This window comes from Panulirus ornatus, chromosome 33 (assembly GCF_036320965.1).
Source record: "Panulirus ornatus isolate Po-2019 chromosome 33, ASM3632096v1, whole genome shotgun sequence".
In the NCBI taxonomy this organism is placed as follows: domain Eukaryota; kingdom Metazoa; phylum Arthropoda; class Malacostraca; order Decapoda; family Palinuridae; genus Panulirus; species Panulirus ornatus.
This window is the reverse complement of record NC_092256.1, coordinates 9,594,313-9,607,330: the sequence shown is the minus strand read 5'-3', so window position 1 is coordinate 9,607,330 and position 13,018 is coordinate 9,594,313. Positions and strand designations below refer to the sequence as shown.

The 13,018-nt window shown below is 38.6% G+C and overlaps 1 protein-coding gene across 3 annotated transcripts in view; it reads right to left on the bottom strand.

Annotated features, from left to right (window-relative positions):
• Positions 1-7,006: 7,006 nt before the first annotated feature.
• The window catches only part of LOC139759437 (uncharacterized), a 74,884-nt gene continuing 68,872 nt past the window's right edge, over positions 7,007-13,018 (bottom strand). For all 3 annotated transcript variants that reach the window (XM_071681547.1, XM_071681546.1, XM_071681548.1), the window contains one exon: positions 7,007-12,761. In XM_071681547.1, the coding sequence (XP_071537648.1) occupies positions 10,851-12,761 (1,911 nt within the window). In that variant the 3' untranslated portion in view covers positions 7,007-10,850. The remainder of the gene's footprint in view (positions 12,762-13,018) is intronic.

Here is a 13,018-nt window from a genome sequence, read left to right as displayed (position 1 = left end):
CATATAACACTGTTGGAACTTCTGTTCCTTCAAATATACCCATTTTTGCTTTCCAAGACAAAGTTCTCTCCTTCCACACATTCTCCACTGCTCACAGAACCTTCGCCCCCCCTTCCCCACCCTGTGACTCACTTCCGCTTCCCTAGTTCCATCCGCTGCAAAGTCCATTCCAGATATCCATAACACTTCACTTCCTCTAATTTTTCTAATCAAACTTACATCCCATCTAACTTGTCCCTCAACCCTGCTTAACTTAATAACTTTGTTCTTATACCCATTTACTCTCAACTTTCTCACACTTTTCCAAACTCAGTCACCAACTAAAGTAGATTCTCGCTTGAATCAGCCACCAGTGCTGTGTCATCAGTGAACAACAACTGACTCACTTCCCAGGCCCTGTCATCCCAAACAGACTGCATACTCGCCCCTCTCTCCAAAACTCTTGCATTTACCTCTAAACCACCTCATCCATAAACAAATAAAAAAACCATGGAGACATCTCACCCCTGCTACTGACCAACCTTCAATGGGAACCAGTCACTCTAATCTCTTCCTACTAGTACACATGCCTTACATCCTTAATAAAAGCTTTTCACTGCTTCTAGCAGCTTACCTCCCACACCTTATACTCTTTATGATCTTCCACAAAGCATCTTCTCCAGATCCATAAATGCCACATACAAATCCATCTGATTTTTTAAATATTTCTCACATTCTTGAAAACAAACACCTGATCGATACATTCTCTACTACTTCTAAAACCACACTGCTCCTCCTCAGTCAGATGCTCTGTACATGCCTTCACCCTCTCAATCAATACCCTCCTATACAATTTTCCAAGGAATACTCAACAAACTTAGGCCTCTGTAGTTTGAACACTCACCTTTATCCCCTTTGCCTTTGTACAATGGCACTATACATGCATTCCGCTAATCCTCAGGCACTTCACCATGATCCAAACATACAACGAATATCTTTACCAACAAATCAACAACACAGTTACCCCCTTTCTTAATAAATTCAACTGCAATACCCTTCAAACCTGCCACCTTGCTGGATTTCATCTTCTGCAAGGCTTTCAACACCTCTTCTCACTTAACTAAACCATTCTCCCTGACCCTCTCACTTCGCACCACCCCAATCAAAACACCCAACATCTGCCACTCTATCATCAAACATATTCAACAAACCTTCAAAATACTCACTCCATCTCCTCACTTCATCACTACCTGTTATCACTTACCCCCTTGGGACGGGAGAAAGAATACCGCCCATGTAATCCCTGTGTGTCATAGAAGGCAACTAAAAGGGGTGGGAGCAGGGGGCTGGAAGTCCTCCCCTCCACATTTTACTTTTCCAAAAGAAGGAACACAGAAGGGGCCAAGCGAGGATTTTTCCTCTAAGGCTCAGTCCTCTGTTCTTAACGCTATCTCACTAATGTGGGAAATAACGATTCATCCAGGAATGGATGAAGGCAAGCAAGCATGAATATGTACATGTGAATACATGTATATGTCTTTGTATGTATATGAATATGTATGTATATGTGTACATGTTGATATGTATATGTATATATGTATAAAATATCGTAAATAGAAAAATAATAATAATGATTATAATCGCTGTTTCCCACATCAGTGAGGTAGCACCAGGAAACAGACAAATGGCGGCCCATCCACTCATATATATATATATATATATATATATATATATATATATATATATATATATATATATATACATAAACGCCCATATATATACATATACAAACACATAGAGACATAAATATATATATTTATGTACATATTCATACTTGCTTGCCTTCATCCATTCCTGTCGCTACAATGCCACACATGAAGTAGCATTGTTACCCCCACTTCAGCGAGTTAGCACCAGGAAAACAGACAAAAAAGGCCACATTCCTTCACACTCAGTCTCTAGCTGTCATGTGTAATGCATCGAAACCACAGCACCCTATCAACATCCAGGCCCCACAGACCTTTACATGGTTTACCCCAGATGCTTCACATGCCCTGGTTCAGTCTACTGACAGCATGTCGACCCCAGTATAACATCATTCCAATTCACTCTACTCCTTGCAGGCCTCTCACCCCCCTGTATGTTCAGGTCCCAATCGCTCAAAATCTGACCTCTGACACATATATCCTCTTTGTAAATCTTTCCTCACTCATTTTCTCCATATGTCCAAGCCATTTCAATACACCCTCTTCTGCTCTCTCAACCACTCTTTTTATTTCCACACATCTCTCTTACCCCTCCATTACTTACTTGATCACACCACATATTGTCCTTAAACATTTCATTTCCAACACATCCACCCTCCTCCATACAACCCTATCTATAGCCCATGCCTCGCAGCCATATAACATTGTTGGAACTACTATTCCTTCAAGCATACCCATTTTTGCACTCCAAGATAATGTTCTTTCCTTCCACACAGTCTTCATATCTCACACAAAACCTTCACACCCTTCCCAACCCTGTGACTTACTTCTGCTTCCATGGTTCCATCCACTGCTAAATCCACTCCCAGATATCTAAAACACTTCACTTCCTCCATTTTTCTCCATTCAAACTTACATCCCAATTAACTTGACCCTCAACCCTACTGAACCTAATTACCTGCTCTTTTTCACATTTACCCTCAACTTTCTCCTTTCACCCACTTTCCATACTCAGTCACCAACCCCTACAGTTTCTCACTCGAATCAGCCACCAGAGCTGTACTATTGGCAAACAACTGACTCATTTTCCAGACTGCATACTCGCCCCTCTCCAAAACTCCCTAACCACCCCATCCATAAACAAATTACACAACAATGGAGACATCACACACAACCCTATCATATGCCTTCTCCAGATCAATAAATGCTACATACAAATCCATCTGTTTTCTAGGTATTTCTCACATACATTCCTCAAAGTAAACACCTAACCCACACATCCTCTACCACTTCTGAGACCACACTGCTCTTCCCCAATCTGATGCTCTATACATGCCCTCACCCTCTCAATTAATACCCTCCCATACAATTTCCCAGGGATACTCAACTAACTTATAACCCTGTAGTTTAAACACTCACCTTTATCCCCTTTGCCATTATAGAATGGCAATATGCATGCATTCTGCCAATCCTTAAGCACTTCACCATGATCTACACATACACTGAATATCCTTACCAACCAATCAACAACACAGTCATGCCCTTTTTTTAATAAATTCCACTACAGTACCATCCAAACCTACGCTTTGCCGGATTTCATTTTCTGCAAAGTTTTCCCTACCTCTTTTCTGTTTACCAAACAATTTTCCCTGACCTCACTTCACAAACCACCCGAACCAAAACACGCTATATCTGCCACTATATCATCAACCACATAAATAGACATATGCATATATACAAGTGTAAATATTCATACTTACTTGCTTTCAATCATTCTTGGTGTCACCCTGCCCCACAGGAAACAGCATTGCCACCCTCTGTGTCAGCAAGATAGCGCTAAGAAAAAAAAAAGAAGAAAAAAAAAAAAAGGAGGCCACATTCATTCACACTAAGTCTCTAGCTGTCGTGAATGCGCCAAAACCACAGCTCCCTATCCACATCCAGGCTCCACAGACCTTTTCCTGGTTTACTCCAGACATTTCACATGCCCTGTTCAGTCCTCTGACAGCATGTCGACCCCGGTATACCACACCGTTCCAATTCCCCTTATTCCTTGAACGCTTCTCACCCTCCTGTATGTTCTGGCCCCAATTGCTCAAAATCTTTTTCACTCCATCCTTCCACCTCCAATCTGGTCTCCCACTTCTCCTTGTTCCCTCTACCTTTAATATGTATATCCTCTAGTCAACCTTTCCCCACACATTTGTTCCATATGTCCAAACCATTTCAACACACCTTCTGCTCTCTCAACCACAAATCCCTTTCATTACTTAGTTGATCAAACCACCTCACACCACATATTGTCTCAAACATTTCATTTCCAACACATCCACCCTCCTCCATACAACCCTATCTACAGTACAACCCATACCTCACAAACATATAATATTGTTGGAACTACTATTCCTTCGAATATACCCACTTTTGTCCTCCAAGATAATGTTCTCTCTTTCCACACACTCTTTGTCACTCCCAGAACCTTTGGATGACAGTAGAAAAGTGTGAATATGTATGTATGTGCATGTCTGTGTATATATAAGTATATAAATACACGTGCCTGTATGTGTATGTGAGCAGATGTGCCCTTTCTTCATCTACTTCCTGACAATACCTTGCTAATGTGGGAAACTGGCGATCAAGTAAAATAATGATAATTCTAAACACAGTATATAATGTACAAAGGCTCCTTAAATCATGAGAGTTGACATAAAGAAGTCTGATTCTGATTTTGCACAAACTTTCTCATAACTCAAATACAATTTCTCTGAGACATGGAAAAATGTGTTAGTAATGGAAGCACTTAGCAGCATATGAAGAAATGCAGTAGAGGTGGGCAGCCTCTTCCCCAAGGCGTACATCTTACATAAATAGTGATAAATCACACTGGTTATGTGTGCATCTCCACCACATTGTTTTGGAACTTTCTGTGACTAAGCAGCACATGAAGAACTGCAGCAGAGGTGGGCAGCTTCTTCTCCAAGGGGCACATCTTACATAAATAGGGATAAACTACACTGGTTATGTGTGCATCTCCACCACATTGACTTTTAGTGTAAATACAAGTGAAAAATGGCAAAGTGAACAGCCTGCTCCACAGAAGTTTCCAGAACCTTTCACCTCTTATGTTCCATACTTACCATTGCAACTCGTAACCTCTACCAATGACCCCAATGATATGATCGTATCTCCCCTCCATCTTTATCATCTAACAACTAAGTTCTTTGTCATCCACCACAAAAAAGCCACCTTCAAAGAGTATGAGCATTCATTAGGATTAAAGTAAATGAATTCTTTATTACTGTTTAATAATATCTTTCTCATGTTTCTTTTTTGTACAAAGTAATTTCTTTCCCATATTTCTACTGCTCAGTGTCCTCCTGTTTTAGTGTGTCAAGTGTTGATTCTGGGGTGTTTGCATGTTGTAAGTGTGGTGGGTAAGTATAATGCAGTGTGTGGCGCACAACAGCATTAGAAAACAGTCACTTGCATGACACGGTGCCTGAGTAAATAAACTAGTAACTCGGGAGGGGAGGCTCAATTATTCTGGCTGTTGAGATTTTGGGTGAAATCATGTGGTTTTCAACTATTGGAAACATCAACTTATGTACTGTTATTGGGAAAGTAATTACTTACATAAGTCGGAAACCCTCTGTATATTCTTACATTCCATTTTCAAAGATCTACCTGGGGGTTCCAGGACTATTTGACCCTAGGATCCCAAAAATCCTTATTATGCCACTGTATACATACATACATACATACATAAATATGTACTTTCAAAGAAAGAGGCAAAACACAAGGCAAGTTAAAATTAGAATTAGCTTTTAAGTACAGGTACACCACAGAATTTCCAGCAACTGATGGTTCGGCACCTCCTTTAGTCCGGACAAAATTACGTGAGGGCACTTGAAATTACCGCAGCCACCTGACTAGTTTATTGGGCAGCCACAGATGGCATAGTGTGTAGGGCATGCTATTTACATTCTTAACACTACACTTGTTGGTGGTGATACCACAATTCTGTGAGATTCTTAGCTTACTTTGCTTAAATTTAACCACTGGTATGGCTTCTAAGACATACGAGAGTATCAGTCATGGTGACAAATGTAAACACAGTCTATATCAATCCAAAATAAAGTAGAAATGTTGAAAAAATAGATCATGGTATTTTGTTGCATAAGCTGTGTGACATCAACAGTACTGGTTCATCACCTGTTTATGATATAAAGAAGCAAAGGGAGAAAATATTGAAATTCTATGCAGACAGCGATTCCAAGAAGCAAATGACGATTAGAAAAACTATGAAAGATGGTACGAGTACTAAGCATGATCGAGTGATGATGGAATGGTTTCAACAGCGTCGGAGTGAGGGACTGGACTTGTCAGGAAGCATGATAATGGACCAGGCTAAGTTGTTCCATAAAGAACTTAAATTACAACCTGAGTGTGATTATAGTGAAGGATGGATTCAAAGATTCAAGAAGTGTCATGGAATTTCCATGAATAAAGTGTGCGGAGAAAAGAGGTCTGCAAACCACGAAGGAGCTGCTGAGTATGTGAACAAATTTGCGAAACTCGTAGCTGACAAGCACCTCAGTCATGAGCAGATGTATAATGTATTTCATTTATTTATTTGATTTACATTAATATTTCATTTAAATTTCTAGCAGCCCATGGTATACTTTAGACACATGGAAGATGTATAATTAGTGGGTTACAGGTGTGTTGATGAATTATTATTTCGTGACCACGGTTGGTCCGGCAAAATGATTAATCCAGCAGGGCATTGGAACCAAGAGTCCGGAAAATCGGTGGTGTAACTGTAATATAAGAGCCCAAACAAAATTGTTTTTTTTGCAGAATTTATACTTATCAACACTCATGACATTAAACTACAAAAGTTTACTTATCCAACAAAGACAGATATGCCTATCCTTTAAACACACCTGAACATTTTTTTCACACATATTTGCCATTTCCCATGTTAGCGAGGTAGCGTTAAGAACAAAAGACTGAGCCTCAGAGGGAATATCTTCACTTGGCCCACTTCTCTGTTCCTTCTTCTTGACAGAGAATTATTAAATGTCAGTGATCAGCACACTGGGACACTACATCATTATATCCACATTACAAAAATGGAATTTTGCATTTCTACAGCAGTGGCCAAAAATTAATGGACAGTTCAATATTAGACTGTCATTCAACCATTATGATTCTATTAATTTACAGAAACTCCTACGAATGTGATTAACCTTCTCACTGCAGACTTCCCTCACTCCAGATCGGGTGGACAAAAGAATAAAAAGGAAGTAAAAATTCAATTTAAATGTGGCAACAAAAAACATACCCCTCCTTTATTACAAGATAAAACTTGTTTGAATGCCCTTGGTACGGCATCACATGGGGCATGAATGTAAGACACAGTACTGTGAAATGCATGAGCATGCTATCACATTTTTCTCATTCCTATCAAATCAATACTACATTGCTTTTTTAGACTTCTGTGTTCATATCACAAATCTTAGTTCATGATATGTAATTTCGAATGAAAACTCTATGTAGTATGATATCATACACCACCCTCTACTTTGCACCACACAAAATGGGGCACATTCCAATTATGGAACAACTGTACAAGACCTTCTGGTTATTTCGTCATTATGGGAAAATTGCATTGGCTGTACATTTTCCAAATCGACCCCCTATGGATTTCTTTTCTGTGTACTATGAGGGAGTTTACATTTCTAAACCTATAACAAATGAGGAATTGCAGTATGCAATCAAAAAATAATTTTGCGGCAGAAAGACATACAAAGATGATAGGCCTAAAGTATTAACATTTGCTATGAACTACATTTTCTCTTGAAGGACTTTTAATTTTCTTTTTTTGTTTGTTTGATTTTATCAGTCTAACAGCCTTATAACTGTGTATCATGATAAAAATGGAAATTAAGTACAGAGTATTTATAAAACATTCAAACAATATTTCTACTTCCAATGACGGCACAGAGATCAGGTAATCGACAAGCGCTGTCAGAGAACCCAGGTGTACATTTTAATGAACAAGCTTGGTTTCTAGGAACTCTCATATGAATAAAGTAGAAGCCTTACTGTTTTGTTACACTTACAAAGACATGAAATTTGGAATGAAATTATTAGTACCATTAACCCTTAAATTGCTATACATAATTATCAAATGACCATGCATGGTTCACTGCTATCATCAATTGACGACTGATTTTAGAAGGAAAACTTACATTCTATTTTTGTGCAAAAAAGTCAGTTGGATCATTTCTGCAGTTTTAGGGTTACACTGGTTTTGTGCAATGAATAGTCTGCTTTGCATTTCTAATTATGGTTAAGTATACTGGAACAAGCACATCTTAGGTAACTTAACTGATGTTTTCATTTACCCATGAAAAGTTATTAAAACAAGAGCCTTGGAAATTATGTTTCTTTGCTGCTGCTTCCAAGGTTGTTATCTGGATCAAAATTTTCCTTTTCATTGTAAAATATACAACTGTAGAAATCATCATCTCTGGAGTTCAAATCCCATTCTTCATAAGAGGTAAACCTTAAACACCAATTTCCTTATTTCAATTTTTCCTTCTGTCTATCCATCTATCTGTATCTCTAATGCCTGTTCCCTTCAGGAACTCCCTTAAGGGGGTGGCTACAGCAATAGTCTCCATAACTAGAGAACTCCAGTGCCACTTCTTAGCCTTTAATGCCTCACCCTTAACTGATTACTGGCAAAGGGCCAGTCTAGTGCAGTGTTTGCAGAGGCTCCTACTTAGTTCCTAGTGACTACTTCTATATAACATTCATATCAACTACTACTACACTTATGTTTCTACCTAACAGTCCTACTCCTACTTACTACTTCTATCTTTTGCTTCTACCACTTTGCCAAAAAGGAAGGCTAGCACATAGTAATCATCACAGGAAATCTCGAGTTACGAAGAATGAGCTGTGTGGGTTAAGTGCTGTCAAGTGTTGTACGTGATGGGGAAGAGATTTTGTACGTTTGTAAAAAGAATGCCAGAAGTCAAGGTGTAGGTGACACAGAAAGGAAAGCCAGCTGCTTGGGTCAGAGAAGTACAACATAACCAAAGAAGTGCTGACTCACTATGCAGCTATCACTAGTACTAGTAATATACCTCCCTCGGTCATTGGCTACCTACCAAAAGAATCAAATATTTCATATCTGAATATACCTGAACATCATAGTTCCAATGTTTTTTCATAAAAGTTCTGGTTTTTCTGTAATTTTCTCAAATTTCCATTCCATTTCTCTAATACTTTCATTCAGCTGATTAATCTGATACATTAATTGATTTTCAAAGAAGAAGTCTCCATCTGATGCTCTGACCCTTAGCAACTCAACAAATTTTATTTTGAACAACAATATGACTTTCAAAAGTCTCATTTCCAATTGTAGTAGTTCAAGATGATTTGAAGACAATGATTCTCCTGAGCCATGAAGGACCGAGGTATAATGTGGTACTAAAGTTACTTTACTATCATGGGAAGAACTCTCACTGATAAGCTGAATCTTACTTCTATCCTCTAACTCCTGAGATTCATATAGTGAGGTCTTTAAATTGTTCAGTCTATCCTGTGTTGTGCATTTGTCTAACTTGCTTTGTGGTGAGAAGAGGTTATTGGCATCACTTTTACTGCACTCCATAAAAGAAGAAAACTGGCAAACAGGACTGTCTTCTGTGTCTGACCTTTTCAAAAAACTTTCCACATTCCTTCCTGTTTTCTTCTTTGCACTGGTTTCCCAGTTAAGCTTGCTTATGGTAGACTTACCTGAAGGAAGGTTCATAGCTTCATCTGTTAAAAAATTCACTGTATCCTTTGGATGATGAGAAAGATATAAGAATGTATTATCACCACTTTTCTTATCTTGTAACTCCATAACTCTGTATTCTCTACATTTACAAGTACTCCCTCTCCTTGGTATTGCACCGTCATATTTCTCATTCCCTGACAGTACCATCATGTCCTTGGTGTCCTGTGATGATGCTTGTATAGCTAGTGTGTCCATCAAATTTATCCCTTCTTCATAGGTTTCAATAGTTTTGCTCCAATTCTGTGCCACCTTACTTTTTGTTGGTCCTAAATTATGAGATATGTCTGGAGGCAATCTCATGAATGAATTAAAAGCCTGAGGTGGCGTGGTACATGTCTTTGACTCCTGTGGTCTGATACATGGCTTAAGATTACTGGAAGATTTGGTCACTGGCTTAGGATCATGTTGAGACTGCATTAATGGCCAAGGATCACACGAAGGTTTAGTGAATGGTTTAACATCATGAAAAGGATCACTGAATGGCTTATGGTCATAAAGCGGTTTGACCAAAGGCTCATGATTACATGGTTTGATCAAAGGTTCAGACTCTTGTAAAGGAATACTTAATTGCTGTCGATCACTAAAGGGTTTGGTCAATAGCTTAGGATTATGGGAAAGATCACTCAGTGGCTTAAGATCACTGGAACAATTGCTTAATGATTTTCTGTCACACAGCAGTGGAGTTAATGGCTTATTATCATCAGAAGAGTCAGTCAACTTGTTTGGATCACCAAAAGGCTTAGGCTTAGATAACAGCTTAGGATCATGTGGGAAGTTACTTATTGGCTTTTGATTTACAGAAGGCTTATTCAATGACTTATGATCGTGAGGGGAAAAATCAGTCAATGGTTTATTATTATGACCAAGAGGTTTGGTTACTGGCTCAGGATCATTGTGTGGTTTTGTTACTGATTCAATTACTTGTTTAGAATCATGAGGAAGCTTATTCACTGGCATAGAATCATGAAAAGACAAATCAGTCTCAGCTTTAGGAGCAAAAGATATGATATTTAGTTCAGGATCATCAGGGGATTTACTCACTGCCTTTAAATTAAGAAGAGGTTTTTCCAATGAATTAGGATCATGGGAAGGTTTATTCAATGACTTAGGATCATGAACAGTCAAATCAGTTTCTGGGTGAAGAGCAAAAGATCTGATTTTTGGCTCAGGATCATAAGAAGATTTACTCAACTGCTTTATACTAAGAGGAGGTTTATTTGATGGATTAAGATTGCAGGGAAATTTATTTAGTGACTCTGGATCTTCAAGGGAAGAATCAGTAACTGGTTTATGATCAAAAGGTTTGGTTACTGGCTCAGATCATTGTGTGGTTTAGTTAATAGTTTAGGATCATGAAATGATTCAATTATTTGTTTAGAATCATGAGGAAGCTTATTCACTGGCATAGAATCATGAAGAGACCAATCAGTCTCAGCTTTAGGAGCAAAAGATATGATATTAAGTTCAGGATCATCAGGGGATTTACTCACTGCCTTTAAATTAAGAGAAGGTTTTTCCAATGAATTAGGATCATGGGAAGGTTTATTCAATGACTTAGGATCATGAACAGTCAAATCAGTTTCTGGATCAAGAGCAAAAGATTTGATTTTCAGTACAGAGTCATCTGAAGATTTACTTAATTGCTTTAGATTAAGAGGAGGTTTATTTGACGGATTAAGATCACAGGGAGATTTATTTAGTCGCCCTGGATTGTGAAGGGAAGAATCAGTTACTGGTTTATGATTAAAAGGTTTGGTTACTGGCTTAGGACCATGTGATCCAGTTAACAAATCACAGTCATGATGTCTAAGTAATGGCTTAAGATCATTAAGTGACTTACTAACTAGCTTAGGATCATTAAATGGTTTGGTAACTGGCAGATCATTAAGTGGTTTAGTCACTGATTTAGGAACAAGAGGTGGTTTTGTCAGTGGTTCACGACTTGGAGCATCAGACAGTGATCTAGAATCACAAGGAGGTTCAGTTAAAAGGTTAGGGTCATGATGAAAATCACTTGGTGATCTGATATCAAAGGGACATGTGGGCAATGGTTTGAGACTACAAATTGGTTTAGTCAATGATTCAAGATGAGGAAATCTCAGTCTGTGCATCAATGGTGGTTTATGTAGAGGTTGGGCATGAAGTTTGGCCAAAGGTTTAGGTTTTAGAGGAGGTTTAGACAATGGCTTCACATCACAAGAAGATTTTGCCAAAACACTGAAGTCATGAGGATCCATGATCAATGATTCAGAATCATAACATCTGTCATCTGTCTTACAATTGTGGGGAGGTTTAACCAATGGTTTAGGGTCATGAATTGGCTTGCACAATGATGGTTTAAGAGCTGGTATGATAAGTGACTCTGGACCAGTAGGTGATTTGACCAATGATACAGAGTCATGAGGTGATCTGGTTAATGACTTGGAATCTGAAATAGGTTTGGTCACTTCTATGGGGTCACAAAAATGCTTGGTTAATAGCTCAGGGTCATGAGAGGGTCTGATCAATGGTTTTGGGGCAACAGAAGGTTTGATGAATGACTTATGATCATATGGAGATATGGTCAGAGGCTTAGGAATATGAGAAACTTCTGTTGATGGGCCAAGATCCTGAGGTTTTACCAAATGCTTAAAATCAGAAACTTCAGGTGATGGGTTGGGGTCCCAAGATTTCTGCAAATGCTTGAAATCACAGGGTGGCTTGGTTACTGACTTAGGGTAATGAGATGGTCTAATCATTGACCTAGAATCTGAAGGAGGTATGATCAAGGGTTTAAGTGCCAGAGGTGGTTTGGATGGAGGTTTTGTTAGTTGGGTAGTTTGATCAGACCTCTGTTCTTGAAGATAATCATCTCCTAAAGTTTCTTTTTTTTTGGTTGGAGAGCAAACTTTGTCATTCATGACAGCTGGATAACAATCATGCTCTTCATTACTATTTGAAAATTTGAGGCACTGAGAATTATTTTCATTCTGTCCAAATGTCTCCACCTTCGGAATGTGTTTCTTAAACAAAATTTCATCCTCACTCATGTTACTGCAGTCATCAAGTTTCTTGTCCAACACACAAGGGTTTGATGGAGTTTTGGTCTTGCAGTATGATGTGTCAGGAGGAATCCCTGGGGTAAAAAGATGCATCTTGGAAGTTGGGTTGTTCTCAATGGTGTCTTTCTCACTATGAAATTGAACAGGGTCCTCCTTTGCAAATTCATGAATCAGATTCTGTTGAAAAAATATAAACTCTTTCATTAAAATATATCAGCGTCTATCTAACTGTGAACTTGAACAGAGTTCTCCTTTGCATAGTCATAAATCAGATTCTGTTGAAAAAAATTACAGCTCTTAAGTCAAATATATCAAGGAATAACTACAATATCTTGAAAAACAGTACCACACTATGATAACACTTGGGCGCCATACTGGCTGTGCAATATGCAGCTCAAGAGTGTCAAGTGTGGGGATAAAGATCAATCAAAAGT